The sequence below is a fragment of the Eleutherodactylus coqui genome, chromosome 5 (genome assembly GCF_035609145.1).
Source record: "Eleutherodactylus coqui strain aEleCoq1 chromosome 5, aEleCoq1.hap1, whole genome shotgun sequence".
In the NCBI taxonomy this organism is placed as follows: domain Eukaryota; kingdom Metazoa; phylum Chordata; class Amphibia; order Anura; family Eleutherodactylidae; genus Eleutherodactylus; species Eleutherodactylus coqui.
Genome location: NC_089841.1, coordinates 54,387,343 through 54,408,842, shown reverse-complemented (window position 1 = coordinate 54,408,842; position 21,500 = coordinate 54,387,343). Strand labels below are relative to the sequence as shown.

General features: G+C 44.0%; 1 protein-coding gene across 1 annotated transcript in view; it reads left to right on the top strand.

The window, feature by feature from the left end:
* LOC136627435 (phospholipid-transporting ATPase IC-like) overlaps positions 1 to 21,500 on the top strand; it is an 81,194-nt gene that overhangs the window by 31,612 nt on the left and 28,082 nt on the right. Inside the window, exons 3-8 of the mRNA XM_066602525.1 lie at positions 17,039 to 17,136; positions 17,413 to 17,526; positions 18,389 to 18,487; positions 19,128 to 19,189; positions 19,876 to 19,948; positions 20,043 to 20,113. Of these exons, the coding sequence (XP_066458622.1) occupies positions 17,039 to 17,136; positions 17,413 to 17,526; positions 18,389 to 18,487; positions 19,128 to 19,189; positions 19,876 to 19,948; positions 20,043 to 20,113 (517 nt within the window). The remainder of the gene's footprint in view (positions 1 to 17,038; positions 17,137 to 17,412; positions 17,527 to 18,388; positions 18,488 to 19,127; positions 19,190 to 19,875; positions 19,949 to 20,042; positions 20,114 to 21,500) is intronic.

The window sequence follows — 21,500 nt, the reverse complement described above, 5'->3', positions numbered from 1 at the left end:
TGTATGTAGAAGGATTTGCATAACTACAACGCCACATATTGGTGACTTTTTTTCATGATTTTTTTTTTTTTTTCAATAAATGGCTAGCGCATCATCTCAAGTAACCTTTGTCCAAATTTCATCTCATTTGGAGCAGTAAAACGCCTTCCAGAGACCTCTGAGTTAGAGGGTTTGCGAAACTAAACTTCCCTATTTTGGGCTAGCAATCATTTTTGCAATAGGGCTTAACCCCTTAGTGACGAAACCTGTTTGCGCCTTAGTGACGGAGCCAAATTTTGGAAATCTGACATGTCTCACTTAACATATCATAACTCCGTGAAGGCTTTACATATCCAAGTGATTCTGATGTTTTTTCGCCACATGTTGTACTTCATTTAGGTGGTAAAAATAGACCCATAGAATTTGTGTATATTTATTAAAAACCCCAAAAATGGGAACATTTTGAAAAAATTGTCATTTTTTTCACGTTTTCAACTGTAATATCTCAAATATGTGCAAACATACTGTACAAATTTTTCTCAGATATATATTTCCATCTGTTCACTTTATTCTGGACGCACGTTTGAAAAACTTTCGTTTTTTTTTTTTAACCATTTAGGAGACGTACAAATTGAACATTACTTATCAACATTTTGAGGAACACTTTATTTTCCGGCACCAAGCCAAGATTGTAAATTCTCATAGGTGTCAGAATTATAGATAACCCCACAAATGACCCCATTTTAAAAACTACACCCCTTAGTGTATTCACTGAGGGGGGTCAGGAGTATTTTGACCCCACAGTTTCTTTTCAGGAATTAATGCAATTTAGAGTAAAAAAATAAAATTTCATATTTTTGCAAATACGTAATTTTTTACACAGAATTTTTTTCTATAGTGCACATGAAAACGAGGATTTACACCTCAAAATGCATACCCCCGTTTGTCCCGTGTTCAGAAACATACCCATTGTGGGCCTAATCTTCTGTCCGTATGTACAACGGGGCCAAAACCGAAAGGAGCAGCCAGTGGCTTTCAGATCAGACATTTTGCTTGAAGGCGTTTTAGGCCCCATTGGTCACTTGTAGACCACTCGAGCGGCCAAAACGATAGAGAACCCCCCCAAATGACCTCATTTTGGAAACTAGACCTCTTAGCACATTAATCTAGGGGTGTACTGCAAATTTTTACCCAACAGTTTTTGAATGAAGCAAAGCAAAGCAGAAGGAAAAAAATTACGACTTTTGGTTTTTTTATCAATTATGTGATTTTAAAAACCTTTTTTTCTGGACAGCAGACATATAAATGGAGGCTTTCACCCAAAAATGGATACCCCCGATTGTCCCGTGTTCAGAAACATACCCATTGTGGGCCTAATCTTCTGTCCGTATGCACAACGGGGCCCAAACTGGAAGGAGCAGCGGGTGGTTTTCTGAACAGACATTTTGGTTGAAGGTGTTTCAGGCCCCATTGCCCACTTATAGAACCCGTGAGTGACCAAAACGACAGAGGACCCCCACACATGACCCCATTTTAAAAACTAGACCCCTTAACGCATTCATCTAGCGGTGTACTGCGTATTTTGACCCCACCGGTTTTAAATGAATTGAAGCAAAGCAGAAGGAAAAAAATTCCGAATTTTTTTTTTTTTTTTTTTTTTTTTTTTGGCAATTATGTAATTTTAAAAATAGTTTTTTTTGTACAGCATACATAGGAATGAAGACGTTCAGCCCAAAATGTATACCCCCATTTGTCCCGTGTTCAGAAACATATGCATTGTGGCCCTAATCTTCTGTCTGGATGCACAACGGGGCCCAAACTGAACGGAGCGTCAAACTTTAACTGTCTTTTGACTTTTACGTGACCGCCATTATCCATTGGATAATGGCGATCACGTGACTGAAGACCGCTCACCGCGGCCCCCCGTGACATCTCTAAGCTCTTGGCTACCTTTAGTAGCCAGGAGCAAGGAGATTTTAAATTTTCTCTTGCCCTCCCAAGCTTCTGCGCTTGCGTCCACCATTTTGGCGATGAGTGCATGCGCCAAAACTGGGGGAAGGTCCGCGGATAAGGATCCCGTCAGGGAACCTCGCTGGTGGCCTTATTTAAGTAATTTCACCTCCCCTCACGGATCCGATCCGTGAGGGGAGGTGAAAATTGAGTTTTTTTTTACTTTTACGTGATCGCCGTTATCCATTGGATAACGGTGATCACGTGACTGGGAAACGCGTACCGTGGCCGCCCATGAAATCTCCAGGCTCTTGACTACATTTAGTAGCCAGGTGTGGGGAGATTTTAAATTACCGCGCCAATCTGCGGCTTTTGCGCCTGCGTCCGCCATTTTGGCGACGGACGCGTGCGCAAAAGCCGGGCAAGGTCCGCTGATAAATCTGGGGGCTTAAGGTACCTAATTTCATCTCCCCTCATGGATATGATCCATGAGGGGAGATGAAACAAACTTTTTGTCTTCTTTTTTTACACTTTTTTAAACTTTTTTTTTTTTTTTTTACTTTTACATGATCGCTGCTATCCATTGGATAGCAGTGACCATGTGACCAGGAGCCGCATACAGCGGCTCCCGGTGACAGCTCCCTGCTCTCGGCTACTCATTCTAGCTGGGAGCAGGGAGTTTTTAAATTTCCCGGGCCTCCCGGCTCTCTGCGCATGCACGTGACGTAATTCGGCTGGCGCGCATGCGCAGACGCCGGCGGCAGTGCCGGGGAGAAGACCGAAGGATCCGGACGCTGCGGAGGACCGGGGGTGAGTACTCTCAACTCCCCTTACGGATCCGATCCATAAGGGGAGCTGAAACTTTAATTGTTTTTAACTGTGCATTGACTTTAACGCGATCGCCGGTATCCGGTCGATACCGGCGATCGCGTTACCAGGGGTGGGGTCCCGCGGCCCGGGATGACAGCTCCATGCTGTCGGCTACCTCCGGTAACCGGCAGCATGGAGCTATCACGTCCTGAGCCTGCAGGGCTGTCATTCCTAGAGGATGCATAAAACTATGTCCTCTAGGAATAAAGCCCAGTCGGCCAGGACGTAGTTTTCCGATGGGGCGGTCGTTAAGGGGTTAAAGAGACTGTCACCTCCTTTTAGTCCTATAACCTTATGGGATAAAAGTAGGGGACCCACTGAGTCCAGGGTTGTAAGTGTTCTACTTTTCTCCTCCTTTGTTCCCCCAGTGTTAGCGCTAGAAGCCACTGCTCAATGCTTTGAGCTGTGATGGTATGTAGCCCGCCCATTATAAAATTGGAATGGGCGGACTACTTAGCAGTACCACTCAATGTACTGAGCTGCGGCTTTCAGCACTGACATTGGGGGAGTGATGTGGAAGGTAAGTATAACACTTGCATCCCCAGATTCAGCGGGTCACCTACTTTTCAGTCCATATGCTTAGCTCATAGGGACAAAGTAGGTGACAGTCTCGTTTAATATCGCAAGTATACAGACCTGATTAATGGTCCTGCACCAACACCTTTTCGGACAGGCTTTATCAAGGGACCACTATATCACTATGAATAGGCGCTGCAATTAACAGGTGGCTTTACATGGGACATTTGCCGAGTCCTTAAGTGCCCGACAGCCATCCCAATGATCATCACTCCTGTGATTTCACACAGGAGCAATAATAGCTCAATGAATGGAGGTGGAGTGGGACAAAGATCTCCTCTGGCCACTCCTCTCCACTCAGAGTAAACCTAGATGAAAGACTGCCTATTTACATGGGCCAATATTCACTTGGTTTTTAGGCTGGCTTAAAATGAATGATAAGCGAACAAATTTATCATTCTTCATTCAATCATTGGCCCTCTTTACACTGAAGGATTATCATGCAGTTTTACACAATTCAGTGATTAATTGAACAATAATTATTTGGAGTAAAAGGGCCCTGAGTCCCAGTAGGCGGTCCATCAGTGAGGAAGGACCGAGAACCTTGCTATTAGGAGTGAAAAGAAAGAACAAAGACAAAAAAAAATTCTAAAGGAAAGTAGAGGAGTAAGAGACACCGATCACAAACTAAAATGTTTCTACACAAATGCACAGAGCATGGGAAACATACAAGGAGAATTGGAGCTCCTAAAATAGGAAGAGAACTATGATGTCATAGGCATCACGAAAACTGGATGGGACGATACACAGGATTGGAATACAAGGCTTGACGGATATAACTTATTTATAAGAAACAGACCTAAAAAAAGGGGAAGATGTGTTGTGCTGTATGTTAGGAAACCATTCATTTCCACAGAGATTCAAGCTTCAGAGCATGGGAGTTCTGTGGAAACTGGTTATGAATACAAGGAGAGAACAGAAAGGACATTTTACTATAGGCTGCCTGGACATGCAGAAGATATGGATGAAATGTTTATACATCAGATGACATAATTCTCAAAGTATGACATTTGGGTAAAACAAATTCTTATCCGCTCTCGGTGATAACTATTTTCCAAAAGGTAGAAAATAAAACAAGGGGATCTGCTATCTTGGACCTAATTCTTTCTAACAGAGAGGAAATGGTTGAGAGAGTAAGGGTGGTTGGGACCTTAGGAGGCAGTGATCATGCTATTCTTAAATTTTGGATAACAAAGGGAGGAAGACCTGAGAAAACTCAGAACTCAAGGTTGGATTTCAGTAAGGCAGATTTCAACGAACTCCTAAAGAGGATAGGAAGAATCCAATGGCGGGATGTTCTTAAGGACAGAAATGTCCAAGAAGGTTGGGAAATATTGCGAAATGAGATTCTCAAAGCACAATCGTTAACAAACCCTAAAAGAAGGAAGAATGGGAAGCATTTAAAGAGACCAGGATGGATGAACACAGAACTTGCACACATGTTAAATACAAAGAAAAATATTTATTTATTCAATAGAAAGAGGGGGGAATATCTAAAGAAGAATCTAATACGGTCTGCAAAAACTGTAGGGCAAGTGTCAGAAAAGCTAATAATGAATTGAGGCTTGCAAGAGAGGCCAAAAGCTATAAAAAAAAAATTTGGCGGTATGTCAAAAGCAAAAGAAAAGAAGAATGTCTCAAGTGGGAAACCACAAGGCTCTGTCCCAGGCCCAGTGTTGTTCAACATTTTTATAAACTAGAGGAGGAAATTGAGGGGAAACTGATTAGGTTTTCTAACAACACAAAGCTAGAAGGGATAGCTGAGGGATAGCTAACGTTAGAGAAGAGCGAGAGGATTCAAAAAAAATCTGGACAAACTTGCACAGTGGGTGGCGACTAACAGAATAGTATTTAACAAGGAGAAATACAAAGTCCTACATCTGGGCAAGAAAAATGAAAAAACAGAATGGGGGGAATTGAGCTAAGCGGCAGCACATGTGAAAAGACTTGGGTATACTAATAGATCATAGACTGAACATGAGTCAACAATGTGATGCAGCAGTCAAAAAGGCAAACACAATTATGGGATGTATTAGGAGAAGTCTAGTACACATGAGGTAATTATCCCCCTCTACTCTTCCTTAGTCAGACCTCATCTGGAATACTGTGTCCAGTTCTGGGCACCCCACTTAAAAAAAAAAAAACATAGACAAACTGAAGCAAGTTCAGAGAAGAGTTACTAAGATGGTGAGTGGTCTGCAAATCATGTCCTATGAGGAACGGATAAAGGATTTGGGAATGTTAAGCTTGCAAAAAAGAAGGCTGAGAGGAGACTTAATAGCTGTCTACAAATATCTGAAGGGCTGTCACAGTGTAGAGGGATCAACCCTATTCTCACCTGTACAAGGAAAGACTAGAAGCAATGGGATGAAACTGAAAGGGAGATTATATATTAAACAGATTAGATATTAGAAAAAAACTTTCTGACAGTGAGGGTGATCAATGAGTGGAACAGGTTACCACTGGAGGTGGTGAGTTCTCCTTCAATGGAAGTCTTCAAACAAAGGCTGGACAGACATCTGCCTGGGGTGATTTAGTGATTCTGCATTGGGCAGGGGGTTGGACCCAATGACCCTGGAGGTCGCTTCCAACTGTACCATTCTAGGACTGGCAGGTTAAGGCTCTTTTACACTGCAAAATAAACTGGGACTGAGAATGCAACCAGCGGTGAAGTAGCTATTGTATATCGTTCACACATCTAGTCACCCCTTCTGACACTGCTTTCTATTTATTTCTAGTGTTTGTGAGGAGGGGGAAAAAAAAAAAAAATAAAAAATAAAAAAAAAAAAAAATAAAAAAAAAAAAAAAAAAAAATTTTTTGACTGCTTGCGCATAAGTGTCAGCGGGTAAGAGGTTGCGTGAGAGAGGCAGCGGGTGAGGGGTTGCAGCAGCGGGAGAGGGGTTGCGGCAGCGGGTGAGGGGTTGCGGCAGCGGGTCAGCAGTTGCGGCAGCGGTTGCGGCAGCGGGTCAGCGGTTGCGGCAGCGGGTCAGCGGTTGCGGCAGCGGGTCAGCGGTTGCGGCAGCGGGTCAGCGGTTGCGGCAGCGGGTCAGCGGTTGCGGCAGCGGGTCAGCGGTTGCGGCAGCGGGTCAGCGGTTGCGGCAGCGAGTCAGCGGTTGCGGCAGCGGGTCAGCGGAGTGTGAGCAAGTCTATCTTCACTACTTCCACAAGTAAATTGTAGATCCCCATTAGGATGAGCTCCATGCCTGGCAATGTCATCCAGTGTGCTACTTGTGCAATGTATGCGGTCCTTGATCAGCCGATCGAGGGTGCATACTGTTGCGCAAGATGCATGCACGTTGCAAATTTAGAAGCCCAAATTCTGGATCTAAATGGGCAACTGGCAACACTGAGAGCCATTGACATCATGGAAAGGAGTTTGGTGCTCACTGAGCAGGCACTCGCTGGGGTAGAGGCGGGGGCGAATGGTAGTACGGAAGTGCAGGGGGAGCAGGCAGTCAGCTGGGTGACAGAAAGAAGGAGGGTTAGAGGGAAGAGAACCAGGGAGGCTGGTCCTGAACTGGCACAACCCAACAAGTTTGCACGATTGGCAGATGAGGGGGATGCCATTACAGAGCCAGCACCGCTGCAGCACGACACGCCCTCTGAACGCCAGGGGGATGACTGCTCCAGTGAGACGGGGACGGGGAGCGCAGGGCAGGCTAGACAGGTTCTAGTGGTGGGGGACTCAATTATTAGGGGGACAGAGAGGGCAATCTGCCATAAAGACCGGGATCGTCGAACGGTGTGTTGTCTTCCTGGCGCTCGAGTTCGACACATCGCGGATCGGATTGACAGATTACTGGGAGGGGCTGGTGAGGATCCAGCGGTCATGGTGCACGTTGGCACCAATGAACAAATTAGAGGTCAATGGAGGGCCCTCAAAAATGATTTCAGGGACTTAGGGTCCAAGCTCAGGGCACGGACCTCCAGGGTAGTTTTCTCGGAAATACTACCTGTACCTAATGCCACACTAGAAAGGCAGCAGGATCTTAGGGAGGTAAACAAGTGGCTCCGGAGTTGGTGCAAGAAGGAGGGATTTGGGTTCCTGGAGAACTGGGCTGACTTTGCGGTCGGCTACAGGCTCTACCGTAGGGACGGGCTGCATCTAAATGGGGAGGGTGCAGCTGTGCTGGGGGAAAAGATGGCTAGAAGGCTGGAGGATTGTTTAAACTAGGGACTGGGGGGGAGGGTAAAATGAGAAATAGTGGGGTAGCCAGTGTAATTAGCGATCTGGGTCCAAGCAAAGGGAATGGGGGACGAGCAGGGGGTGGGGTTAGTACAGTTAGAACTGATAGATCAGCCAATAGTACGAATAGCAACAAAACAAATTTAAAGAACAAAAAAAATGAAATAAATTGTATGATCACGAATGCACGAAGTCTGATCGGTAAAGTGGGTGAGCTTGAAGCAAGAATGACTGATGAAAGTTATGATATAGTCGGAATTACGGAAACATGGCTTGATGATAAGTGCGATTGGGCGGTGAATTTGCAGGGGTACAATCTCTTCAGAAGAGACCGAAGGAACCAGAAAGGGGGAGGGGTATGTCTGTACGTCAAATCTAACTTGAAGCCGAGGCTACGGGAGGATATAGGGGAAGGAGACGAACAGGTGGAATCTCTGTGGGTAGAAATACAGGGAGGAAAAAATAACAAAATCCTGATAGGGGTCTTCTATAGACCACCAAAAGCAACAGAAGAAACTGAAGACTTACTACTAAGGCAGATAGAAGAGGTGTCAAAACGAAACGAAGTAATTATCATGGGGGACTTTAATTACCCAGATATAACATGGGAGAACGAAACCTGCAAATCTCACAGGGGTGATAAGTTCTTGAGAGTAATTAAAGACAATTACCTGAACCAACTTGTGCAGGAACCAACAAGAGGGAGGGCCATTCTGGACCTAGTACTAACCAACAAACCGGAACGTATAAAGGGGGTGCAGGTTGAGGGGCACTTGGGGAACAGTGACCACAATATAATCAACTTCCAGCTGTCAATCAATAGGAAGCCCTATCAGGGAGTGACAAAGAAACTAAACTTTAGTAAAGCAAAATTTGATGAGCTTAGAACTACTATCGGTAACATTAATTGGGACAACATCCTCAAAAATATCAGTACGGAGGAAAAATGGGAAAAGTTCAAAAGGATCCTAATCGCCTCATGTGAGCAGTTCATTCCCTTTAAAAATAAAAGAAACTCAACTAAAAGGAAACCAATGTGGCTCGACAAGACGGTACGAGGGGCAATAAACGAAAAGAAGAAAGCGTTCAAACTACTAAAGCAACAAGGCAGCGAAGAAGCGCTAAAATCATACAGGGAAAAAAACAAAATATGCAAAGATACGATCAAAACTGCCAAGGAGGAAGCAGAAAGACGGATCGCAAAAGAGAGCAGAAACAACCCGAAGCTATTTTTCAACTACATAAACAGCAAAAGGATTTGCAGGGAGAGCGCTGGCCCTTTAAAAAACAATGCAGGAGAAATCATTGATGATGACGAAGGGAAAGCAAATCTACTAAACAGTTTCTTCTCAAGTGTGTTCACCAAAGAAAAGGAAATGCCATACGAGATGCAGGGGAATAAAACGAACCCCTCACAAAATATCTCATACCTAACGCAGGAGGAGGTGCGGAAGCGTCTAAAGAAAACTAAAATTGATAAATCACCGGGCCCAGATGGATTACACCCAAGGATACTAAAGGAACTAAGTGACGAGATAGCTAGGCCGCTATACCTAATATTTCTAGACACTATTAAGACCGGAGTAGTACCATTGGACTGGCGCATTGCCAACGTGGTCCCAATTTACAAAAAAGGGAGCAAAAGTGAGCCTGGTAACTACAGGCCAGTAAGTCTCACTTCAGTAACGGGAAAAATTTTCGAGGGGATTCTGAGAGACGCAATCGATGAGTACCTCAAGGAGATTAAGGGAATAACTCCTCACCAACATGGATTCATGAAGGGTCGCTCATGTCAGACAAATCTGATCAGTTTCTACGATGAAGTAAGCTCTAAGCTGGACCAGGGAGAATCTATTGATCTTGTATATCTGGACTTCTCTAAAGCCTTTGACACCGTGCCTCATAATAGGCTAATATACAAAATGAGGCAGCTCGGATTGGGCGAAAACGTGTGTAAGTGGGTAAAAAATTGGCTCAACGATAGAAAGCAGAGGGTGGTAATAAATGGTTCGTACTCTGATTGGACCACAGTCGCTAGCGGGGTGCCACAGGGTTCAGTAATAGGCCCCATTCTGTTCAATATATTTATCAATGACCTGATAGAGGGGCTGCACAGCAAAATATCAATATTTGCAGATGACACAAAATTATACAATATAATTAATGCAACGGAGGACAATGTGTGGCTACAAACGGACCTGGACAAGCTGGGGGCTTGGGCAGAAAAATGGCAAATGAAGTTCAATGTTGAAAAATGTAAGACTATGCACATGGGCAGGAGGAACGGATGTCACCAATATTCACTTAATGGGGTACCACTAGGGAAAAGTGATATGGAAAAGGATCTGGGGGTACTAGTGGATAATAGACTAAACTGGAGTAACCAATGCAAGTCAGCCGCTGCAAAGGCAAATAAAGTCTTGGGGTGCATTAAAAGAGGTATAGGGGCGAAGGACGAGAACATTATCCTTCCATTATATAAGGCACTTGTCAGGCCTCACATGGAGTACTGCGTACAATTCTGGACACCGGTGCTCAGGAAAGATGTCACAGTGCTTGAGGGGGTTCAAAGAAGAGCGACTAAACTAATACATGGAATGACGGGACTGGAATACCCAGAGAGGCTATCCAAATTGGGACTATTTACTCTAGAAAAAAGAAGGTTAAGAGGCGACCAAATAACCATGTATAAGTACATGAGGGGACAACACATGGATCTCTCCCACGATCTGTTTACACCCAGGACCACGACGGTAACAAGAGGACATCCGCTACGATTAGAGGAAAGTAGGTTTCATCACCAACACAGAAAGGGGTTCTTTACTGTAAGAGCAGTTAGACTGTGGAACTCTCTACCGGAGGAAGTGGTGATGGCAAAATCCATAGAGGAGTTTAAAAGGGGACTTGATGTCTTTCTGGAGAAGGATATTACAGGATATAAATTTTAGTTTAAGTGTCAATCCTGGTATATAGGCAGGTAGGAACTATTAGGGGTTGATCCAGGGAACAGTCTGATTGCCATTAGGGAGTCGGGAAGGAATTTTTTCCCCAAAAGAGCCAATTGACTTCTGGCCTTGGGGTTTTTTGCCTTCCTCTGGATCAACACAGTAGGATAGACAGGCTGGACTAGATGGACAATGTCTTCATTCGGCCTTACATACTATGTTACTATGTTACTATGTATTGGGCAAATCGTCCAACACCTGTTTTATGCCAAACGACACAGCAGCAGACAAACAATGAATTTCAGGTCCATATGAAAGATATGATTGGCGATTATTTAACTATTTATCGCTGATCGCTCATTCACTGCACAAATTTACTTCTAACCGTTATCATGAAAACAACTCGCTCAATAATCCTGTCATGTAAAAAGGCCTTTAGTTTTCAGCCTTTTTTCTCTCCTGTTCTGCACCTTCTTAACAGCTCATAATTTATGAACACAACAAATTTAATCAATTTTTTTTATCTAACAGCTATGCAAATATTAACATGATAACATTTCTCTAATGACCCATGGCCATTGCTCATTAAACATTAGCCGTTCTAACATTTCCTATACCCATTAGAAATACACCAGGCACACATTTAAAAAAAAAAAAATCTATGCAATGCTTGTCTATTATAGAGATGAGCGAGCATACTCGATAACGCAGACTACTCGATCGAGTAGTGCCTTATTCGAGTACCTGCCCGCTCGTCTCTAAAGATTCGGGTGCCATAATGGGGCGGGGCGCGGCGGGGGAGAGTGGGGAGGAACAGAGGGGAGATCTCATTCTCCTCCCCGCTCCCCCCTGCTCACCGCCGCAACTCACCTGTCACCCGCGCCGACAGCCGAATCTTTAGAGACGAGCGGGCAGGTACTCAAATACGGCACTTCTCGCTCCAGTAGTTTGCCTCATCGAGTATGCTCGCTCATCTCTATTGTCTATCACTACAGCAGCACTTTTAACAAAACCTACATCATACGATCATTATAGCATTACCTAGAAGAAGTTGTCGTTTTGCTGTAAAACTTAGCATGCAGTTCCATCTCAGGCAGATATGCAAATGATTAGAGTTGTGGTGATTTAGATGAACGGTCTTGTCACCTGAGGACCTAAAAGTGGTTCCCCCCCCTTGGCCTATAAAAGGCTCTCAAAGGCTCCTTGTGTTTAGTGACCTCTTCTTCTGCTTGTGTAGAGCTTGTTGGCCACTAGACGCCTCTAAGACACAATCTAAGAGATTTCACCCACACTTAAGTTTGAGAGGAGCACATTATTGGAATGCGAGAAGCTGGGTGGTCATATTGATGAAATCTCTGCCACCGGGGCCGTTCTGACCAGACTGTTAGGAAATGTTGGGACCTGTGGATGCATGGAGACACGCACACAAGGTGACCGGGCTCAGGGCACCCTCAACAAACCACCAGTAAAGAGGATCATCTGATCAATAGACAAGCAAAAGCAGCTCCAACTATTGTGTTGTCCGCCATCCAGAGACAGGTGGGACCATCGTTATAGGACCCTATGTCTGTCGGAACCTTTTCCAAGCACTTGGCTGAAGTATATTTGGTCTGACGGCACCCAATACGTTTACTGCCTTTGACAAATACCCACCATCGCCTTTGTTTGCAATGATGTTGTGAATGACGAAACTGGACTACTAGATAGTCAAACTGGGTTGTCTTCAGTAATGAATCCAGCTTTAGTTTGGGCACTGATGATGTCCGTGTTTGTGTCTGGAGACCTAGGGGTGAGAGTCTCAATCCTGCCTTTGCTCCATGCTCACCCATATCACATCTTGTAGCCACGTTGGATTCGGTACAACGGCGTACTAGAGCCTGCATGCTTGCCTGTATCACATCTTACATCGAAGCTAGACGTGGTACTTCTAGGGGAGGGATTTATTGACAATGGGTGTACATGACTATTTCTTACTGCATGCAGAAGAGGTTGTATCGAGATACTGCAAATCAGACAACCCCTTTTATATGTTGGTATTTTTTTTTGCTTTTTTAGCCAAACTCTAGCATCTACGTGACTTTTCTCACTAAACATTAGTAATTACATTCTCTCTTAACTGACTGTTATACGATGCTATATCTACAATTACACTTCATCTACAAAACATTTTGGCGTATCTATTTTGGGATAACTTTTTGCATCCTCTTTGGGGTGCATTCACATGGGCGAGAAAATCATGAGTTTTGCACATTGCAGAAAGCACTTAAATACAGCCCATTATTTGCAATGGATGTATTGACATGGGCGATTTTTCTCTTCCAGTGACACTGTGTCCCCCCCCCCCCCCCCTTGCACTCTTGGATCACAACCTCCTCTCTTTTTCCATCAGGCACCCTAGCATCTCCCATGACCCTCCCATCTATCGCACCTCTAGGAAACGCCAGACCATCCGCACCCATTATTTCATCGAGACTATCCAGTCCTCCTTTCCCCCCCATCTCTCTCCTCTCCTGCCCTAACCTGGCAGCTGAACACTACCACACCACTCTCAGACATGCCCTGGATGAAGCAGCACCACCTGTGACCTTAGCTGTCAACCGGCAGACCACGGCAACCTTGGCTCATGTCCCAAATGCGCTTCATCTGGTGGTGCTCTAGGTGCGCCGAACGGCTGTGGAGAAAATCAAAACTGCCTGCAGACTTCCTCCACCTCGATGGAATGCTTAAAACCTATACCCTAGCCCTTCACCACGCCAAAGAAGTTTATTTCACCTCCCTTATCTCTTCACTATCCCACAACCCCAAACGACTCTTCGACACATTCCACTCCCTCCTCAGCCCCAAAGAACAGGTCCCCGTGACGGATCTGACTGCTGGAGAACTAGCCGCCTATTTCAAAGAAAAAATCAACAACATCCGAAAAGATATCTCCAAAAACTACACAGCTAACCCTGACACCGGTCTCTCCAGCACTGCATCCAACACTCAATCACTATCTATACTAGAACCAATGACACAGGAAGAAGTCTCTAGGCTGTTTTCCGCTGCCCGCACCACAAACTGCGCTAGCGACCCTCCCCCCTCTCAGCTCCTCCTGTCCCTTCCCCCAGCTGTCATTACCCACCTCATCACCATCTGCAACCTCTCCCTAACCTCTTGCATTTCCCTCCTCGTTCAAATACTCCATCATATCCCTGTCTGTTAAAAAAAAATCCCTGGATACAACCAACGCTGCCAACTACCGACCTATCTATCCCCAAATTACTAGAACGCCTGGTCTACTCCCGCCTCACATGCTTTCTCTCTGACAACTCACTCCTCGACCCCCTCCAGTCTGGTTTCCACTCTCTACACTCGACCGAAACCACCGTCACAAAAGTATCAAATGACCTGATGACTGCAAAGTCGAGAGGCTACTACTCCCTACTAATCCTCCTTGACCACTCTGCTGCATTTGACACTGTCGACCATAACCACCTCCTTGCTATGCTTCGCTCTATTGGCCTAAAAGACACTGCTCTCTCCTGGTTCTCCTTCTACCTCTCTGACCGCTCATTCAGAGTCTCCTTTGCTGGCTCTATCTCCTTTCCACTTCCTCTCGCTGTCGGGGTACCCCAGGGCTCGTTCCCCTTTTCTTCTCTATCTCCACAACCCAAATTGGACAAACCATCCGCAAATTCGGCCTCCTATACCATCTCTATGCTGATGACACCCAACTATACACCTCCTCCTGTGACATGTCTGAACCATTCCTCCAAAATATCACTGACTGTCCGCTGTCTCTAACACTATGTCCTCCCTTTTTCTCAAACTTAACCTTTCTAAAACTGACCACCTTGTCTTTCCGCCTTTCAACTGACCTCCCCTTAACATCTCTATTCCAGTGTCTGGCACCATCATAACCCCCAGACGGCATGCCCGTTGCCTTGCGGTCACACTGGACTCTGACCTCTCCTTTACCCCCCACATCCAATCTCTGGCTCGAACATGCCACCTACACCTCAGAAATATTGCTAAAATCCATCCATTCCTCACAATGGACACGTTAAGACACTTGTTGTCCCCCCATCATCCACTCCCGACTCGACTACTGTAACTTGCTATTCATTGGACTTCCCCGCACCAGATTCGCTCCTCTCCAATCCATTATAAACGTGGCAGGTAGGCTTACTTTTCTATCCAGCCGTTTCTGTGACGCCTCTGCAGTATGCCAGTCACTGCATTGGCTGCCCATCCACTGCAGAACTAAATTTAAACTCCTGACTCTCACTCACAAAGCTCTACATGGCGCTGCGCCACTGTACATCGCTTCCCTCTTGTTCATACACCACCCAGCTCGCACACTACGATCCGCTAAGACATTCGGAATAAACACCTCTCTAACACGAACCTCACATGCTTGCCTATAGGACTTCACCAGAGCAGCACCCATCCTCTGGAACGCTCTACCCCAAGGCATCCAGACAATTCCTTATGTACAAAATTTCAGACACGCCTTAAAAACGCACCTCTTAAGGGAAACCTACCAAATCTCCTGACTTAGTCCCCCTGCCCCTTCCATGGCTCCCCATGCCTTCCACCCTGCTTTATTGCATATGACCTCTACCCCTGCACCTGCTTACCGCCTCCACCCCGTTTGCTTCCTAATAACTGTTTTCCATAGGTAATTGCCATATTGCCTGTGTTCCACCATGCCTCCCCCCCCCCCCTCGCCCACCCATCCTTCTATCTCCTGTATCACTCCCCCACCCATTTGTTTCAAACTGATAGTATACCACATGCAATTGTTGTATTGTTTGTGTTCTTCTGTTCTTGAAAGCGCTAGTGTGTGCTATACAAATAAAGATGATGATTATTATTATATGCCAACATGTTCTATTTTTGTGAGAGCCTCAGCCGAGAACAGAATATGCAGATGTGCGGTCTCGCACACATTGCAGAGCACACGTGGTGTCTCCGTGTGTTGTGTGATGAAAGTCACACCTAAAAATATCGGGTGTAACTTCCTCTCGCCCGGATGAATGCAACATTTACAAGTCTACAATCCAAAAATTAAACTTATTAGGAAAAAGAGGAATGTTTCACTATTCGGTTCTAATCAGTTAAAAAATAATCTAGGTGATGCATTCCCTAGCATAAATCTGCAGTGTGCTGAGCTCACATCTTACCGCAAGCCCTGCTTGTTCAGTGTCTGTACAGAGCACCTGCTTTTGTAGTTTTTTTTATTTGCTTGAGAACTACAATTTGTCAGTAAAAAGGGCGACTGCTATTCCCACACTGTATCAGGCAATTAGCATGTACCAGATTTTGGTGTATTTCTGGAGGATCAGCTGTGGACTTTGGCTCCTCCCAAAGCATCTCTTTCAATCCTTTAATGATGATGCTTTTTTTTTTTTTTTCTTTTTTTCTTTCCATTTTTGATTTTATCTCCCAACTTTTAAAGTCATAAGACCTTCTTTTTTATTTTTCCATCAACATAGATGTTTGTGGGCTTATTTGTTGTGGGATAAGTTGTATTTTGTCAATGCCACCACTTTATGTACTATTAAGTACTATTGTACTTAAAAACTGGTGGAGTGAAATGGGGGGAAAAAAGCAATTCCACTACCTGTGAAGGGCAGGGTTGTTTATTTTTACTTGTTTTTGTTTTACGGCGTACACACTGGGGCAAAAATGACCAAACTCTATTTTAAGGGAAAGTACAATTATGATGATACCAAATTTATATAGTGTTTTTGTTTTTTTGTACTAATTAGAAAATGGCAACAGAATTTTTTAATTTTTTTTTTTGACAGCCATAAGTTTTTTTTCCGTCAATGTACTTGTGTGAGAGTTCGTATTTTTGCCAGAATTTTAAATTGGCATTTTTTTTATAGTTCTTGCAACTTTTCTTTTTTTTTTTATTTGCTTTTAATTCAAATGAGTCTTTACATGGAAGAACAGTTCTGATTTTCTGCAATGAGATAACGAAAATTCATATCTTTTAGCCAGAAACAGCAACCATCCATACCCAGTTGCCAGGGGATGATTGTTTTCCCTAAGCAAGTTGACCTTGTCAGGAGCGTTGACTGAGTTTTTTTTCTCATACCTCTTTGTTTCTGCTCACCACGGATGACCTTGCCCACGGGGCAATTACTATGTCCCTGTAGTATCAATGAGGGGGTACTCCTTGCCTTCATCTGCAGCATAGCTGCATCTCAACTCTCACTCCCAGTTGATTCCCACTCCCTCATTCCCACACTCTCTTAAAGTGGCAGTATACGCAAATAATACAACATGGTACTTTAACAGGAAACTGCAACACCATACCAAATGGGTAACAATAGTAGTCTGTACCTCCCTTACAATGATATGCAGCAGCCGGTCTGAACAAGCAGAGCTTCAATGTATACTATGAGGGAGGAAAAGTACAGCAAAAAGGGGACTTAAGACTCTCCAACTCCTTGAGACCATGCAGATAAGCTTGAGTCACTGACTGAACACTATCTGGTTCCAGATAATACATTTTCTTTGCATCTTATGTCATTCCAGAATGTAACTGGCAAGTGAAAGCCAATGACCGCAGTTTTTACGATCAACCTGAATTCAAGAAGAAGTCCTTTCTTTGTTTAAAGAAGAGCAAATACTCGGTATGTGACAAGGACTGCAAAACCTCTTTACTCAAACACTGTTCTAATTCTACCAGTTTGCACTGATGGCTTGCATTACAATCCCTAAAGAGCTAAATCTTGAGTAGTTCCTGTTCTTCTTTCTCACTGGATCAGGAGGGAGAGACGCCTGTTTACTTCCAGTTATCACCCTACATGTTAAGGGGCGCTACTGCATAATTTATAGAATTATGACAATTTGTACTCCTACTCTGAAATCGCATGAAATGTTGACGTAAAAACCTGTTTTCCATGCAGGGAAATGCCATAAAGACCTACAAGTATAACCCGCTCACCTTCCTGCCACTGAACCTGTTTGAGCAATTCAAGAGAGCGGCCAATGCTTACTTTCTAGTCCTGCTTATCCTTCAGGTAATGATAGCTTTACATCACTCCTTCTGGCTCTGGTGTTTGTACACATGACATGTCAGCAGGCGACGACGTGGAAGGTGACGTATAAGGAACTTCTCATCTATGTAGCGCGATGACAACCTGCAAATAATAGAGAAATACGCGGTGCACTGAAGAGATAATCATCATCATCCATACCATAAAAGATTACTAGGGTGGAGGCCACTATGCAGTCCTGCTGTGTGCTGGCCAGAAATGCAGTATTTGCTGCTTTTCCAGTTGTGGGTGTCACTTCCCATACAGACGCCATCTTTTAATGAGTGTTAGCTAACTTTTTTTTTTTTTTTGAATTTTTTTTTTTTGTAAAATGGGTTTTCTTCTTATTGATGAAGAATCATAGGGCCATATTTCAAAACTCAAAGTGACCCCCACAGAGGCCTTCAACAAAGTAGACAAGATTTTAAAAAATTGCATCCACATGTTGCCGAAAAAATTTAACCCTTTCCAATCCATTTTGTATCCTGGTTTTCCTAGGGGGCTTACTCTTTTTCTGCCGTTATACAACGACGCTATCTGCCGGCTTAAGCCAGTATTGCATGAGGTGACATGTTGGATAGGCTCCAACAGAGGAGAGGCTGGCAATATACAGTAAGAGAACCCCAACGGACGTCTTCCAACATCGGAGCTGTACAGCCTTATATCATAATGTCTTCAGAGGTTAGACAGTGGATTGGAAAGGGTTAAGTGTTAATTCCATAGCATGTCAGTTTATGCTGCAGGTTTCACCACTTACTGCTGAGCTTTCCTATGAAGTTTTTTTGCATCTTATTTACTTTTTTTTTTTTGTCTGTCTGAGTTTTTCACCTCTTACAATCTCCTACAGACAATTCCCCAAATCTCCACTGTCTCGTGGTCAACGACTCTGATCCCACTGCTGCTTGTACTGGGCATCACTGCAATCAAAGACTTGGTGGACGATATTGTAAGTAAACCATGGATTTTGGTTTGTATTGTGGTGAGGTGGGATGTTTGAGATTATACTAGAACTCGAATCAGATTGCCGCCTTGTGGTGACAACAGGAAGGTCGTGTTTTTTTGTTTGTTTTTTTTTGTTTTGTGTTTTTTGTTTTTTTTTTACTTTCAGTGGGGAGAGGATATCACTGGTTGGGAACAGAGACACAACCGTGCTCCTTGGCAGTGCAGACGCTGTGTTTATAGCACATTTATAATAGTGCAGTAACAACCTTGTTCAGAAACACTGTGTACTGCCTCCCACGTCCGCCTTCCCATGTTACCTGTCTAACTTTTGCAAATGCCAGTCATATTTTGATTTATTGCTTGTAGCAATGGACCCAAAACTGAGTCAGTGCCCACAGCATTTACCCCTTAAAGTCCAGAGTGTTTTTTGGTCCCGGCAGACCAGATACGTATTAGCAATTTTACCAAAATGGTGGATTTATTTATTTATTTATTTTTTCCTGGTTTGCCAAAATGTATTTTTGCTGTTTGTTTGGTTAGTTGGTTGGTTTTTTTTACCACTTATAGGGCTATTTTTTAATACTTTTTTCACAGACTTTTTTTTTTTTTTATGTATTTGATTATAAATATTTTTTTTTCCATAGGCTCGCCATAAAATGGATAATGAGATCAACAACCGACCAAGTGAAGTTATAGAAGATGGAAGGTAAGGAAGGAATTTTTCAAAAAAGAATTAAAGGGGTCCTCTGCTTGGAACCATCCTTTTCTTATAAGGCCTTTCTCACACATGGCGTTGGTAAAATGCTGTGATTTTGATCACAGCATTCAACTGCGTTTTTTTGTTTTTTTTTTCTTTTTTTAATTCCGGCGTTTTCAAACACAGGTTACAGCATTCGTTAGCATCTTTTAACGCACTGGGATGAGGTTTGTTTTAAAGCGCAAAAAACGCACCAAAATAGAACAGACAGTGCTCGAAAATCGTGGCATTAGAAAGCGCCACATTCAAGTGCAGGTCTTCGAGGCCCATTGAAATCAACGGGAGCATTGTACTGCGATTAGCACAGCATTCAAAATGTCGCGTTAAAATGCACGTGTGAGAGGCCTTTGAAAGATCTCTGAAATGATAAGCTGATCACAGATTGTTCTGCTGCTGTGATCTCCAGCGATTAGCTGTACTCTGTGGAATAGTATGGCAGTAAGTGTTCAATTCCCCTGCAGCTCCCCCACGGGAAAACTGAAGTATTACACACTGTCCATTCATAATAAGGGCTTCTCCGTGTAATATAGAACAAGTCTTACTGCCCTTTTTATGGGTGATGATCCTAAATCTATTATCTCAGAATTCTCTATTGGTACAAATATTAACAATAATACTGAACTTTGTTTATTTAGATTTAAGAAAACGAAATGGAAAAACATCCACGTTGGAGACATCATAAGAATTAACAAGAATGAGTTTATTCCGGTCAGTATCAGGACGGCGGAAAGAGATGTTCTTATTATTCCCTTAGTTTATGAGAATAGATATTGGATAATCACATTTTATTTTCCATATCCAGGCAGATGTGCTGCTACTATCCAGCTCCGAACCCAACAGTCTGTGTTATGTAGAAACCGCAGAGCTTGATGGGTAAGATCCCAGCGTCTGATAATGATACTCATGGTATTATAGTGAGAATAATGTAAATTTGCTTAGTGTCATATCTACAGCGCTTACATCCAATACCCTTGGATCCATAGGATATAGTATGATACGTGGCTGCTATGGTAAAGTATCTGCCCAGGTTGGTGGTACGCTATTATACAAGCTATAGACTAACATAATCAACCCTTTTTATAGTTTGTGATCACCTTTTATATCATGACACAATGAGTATAATAAAACATTGCACTCAGTGACATGCATAGAAGAGATAGGGCCCTATAGCGAAAACCTAAATTGAGTCCCCCATTATGGCATTGGCTTTTGCCACCCAGTACAATAGGGCCCGGTCTTTGTTTGCCATTTCTTGCCCTTTAAAATGACCCTGGGGCAAATTCTCCACCTCCTTGTTTGCACGAACAATGCAGGTTGTCTTTTGAGGGAAGGTCCTGCCTATGTTCTCGCAGGACCAAAAGGGATGGTGCAGTCAGAGTTGGTATACCTCTCTCCAAAGGCCCTGTAACAGTCGCACAGTTTCTATGACCTAATGATGCTAATGTCAATCCCCCCCCCCCCCTCCCTCCACCAAATTGTGCAAAACTACAATATTTGCTTTCCATGCCAAGGCTGCATAGTGCCCATGCTATGGTACCACCTGTACTTAATCCACATTGTAGAGTCCGTACATGAGAGTAGATCAAAGTATCTGCCAGAACCAGACTCTCCTAAGAGAATGTCAAGACATGCTTGGTTTTGCATGGTAATATGGGCAGTCATACTCTACATTAGTGGTGGCACAGGGATAGATGAAGGGCCTATTCTGTTGTTCAAGAGCCCAACTGCAACTGGAGACCTCCCTACTGGCATGGTAATTGCAGTGTCCGAGAAGTGGGCTCCAGCCTAGGAGATAGTGGGGATTAGGTGTAGGCCTTGTAACGGTGGCTCTACTGTCTCCCACCCGGAGGGTAGCCAGGGACGCATCCAAATGGGCGAAGGGCAGGCTATTAAAGTTAGGGAAGGGTTTACGTTTGTCCACTGTTGTCATGGGCGATGCCACCATTCCTTCCTCTGTGGTGATCTCTTGGTGAATGAATAAAGAGTCCACACACAGGGAGAAGTTTTAAAAGGAGAACCGGGAATGGGCGGTAAAGCAGTTTACTGGGAACACAACTTGTAACAACTTCAATACAGTCCACGTCTAACATCCACTGGCAGGACAGGTAGTGAAGGAGAACACGTGATGTGACAGGGAGGAAAACACAGAACAGAGTGACTTACACAGGCCACGTTATCCATGCTTCTCTGGTCCCGGACAATTCCTGACAACTCTCTGCTTGTACACACTCACGGGGTAGTAGTATAGCACTTCACACTG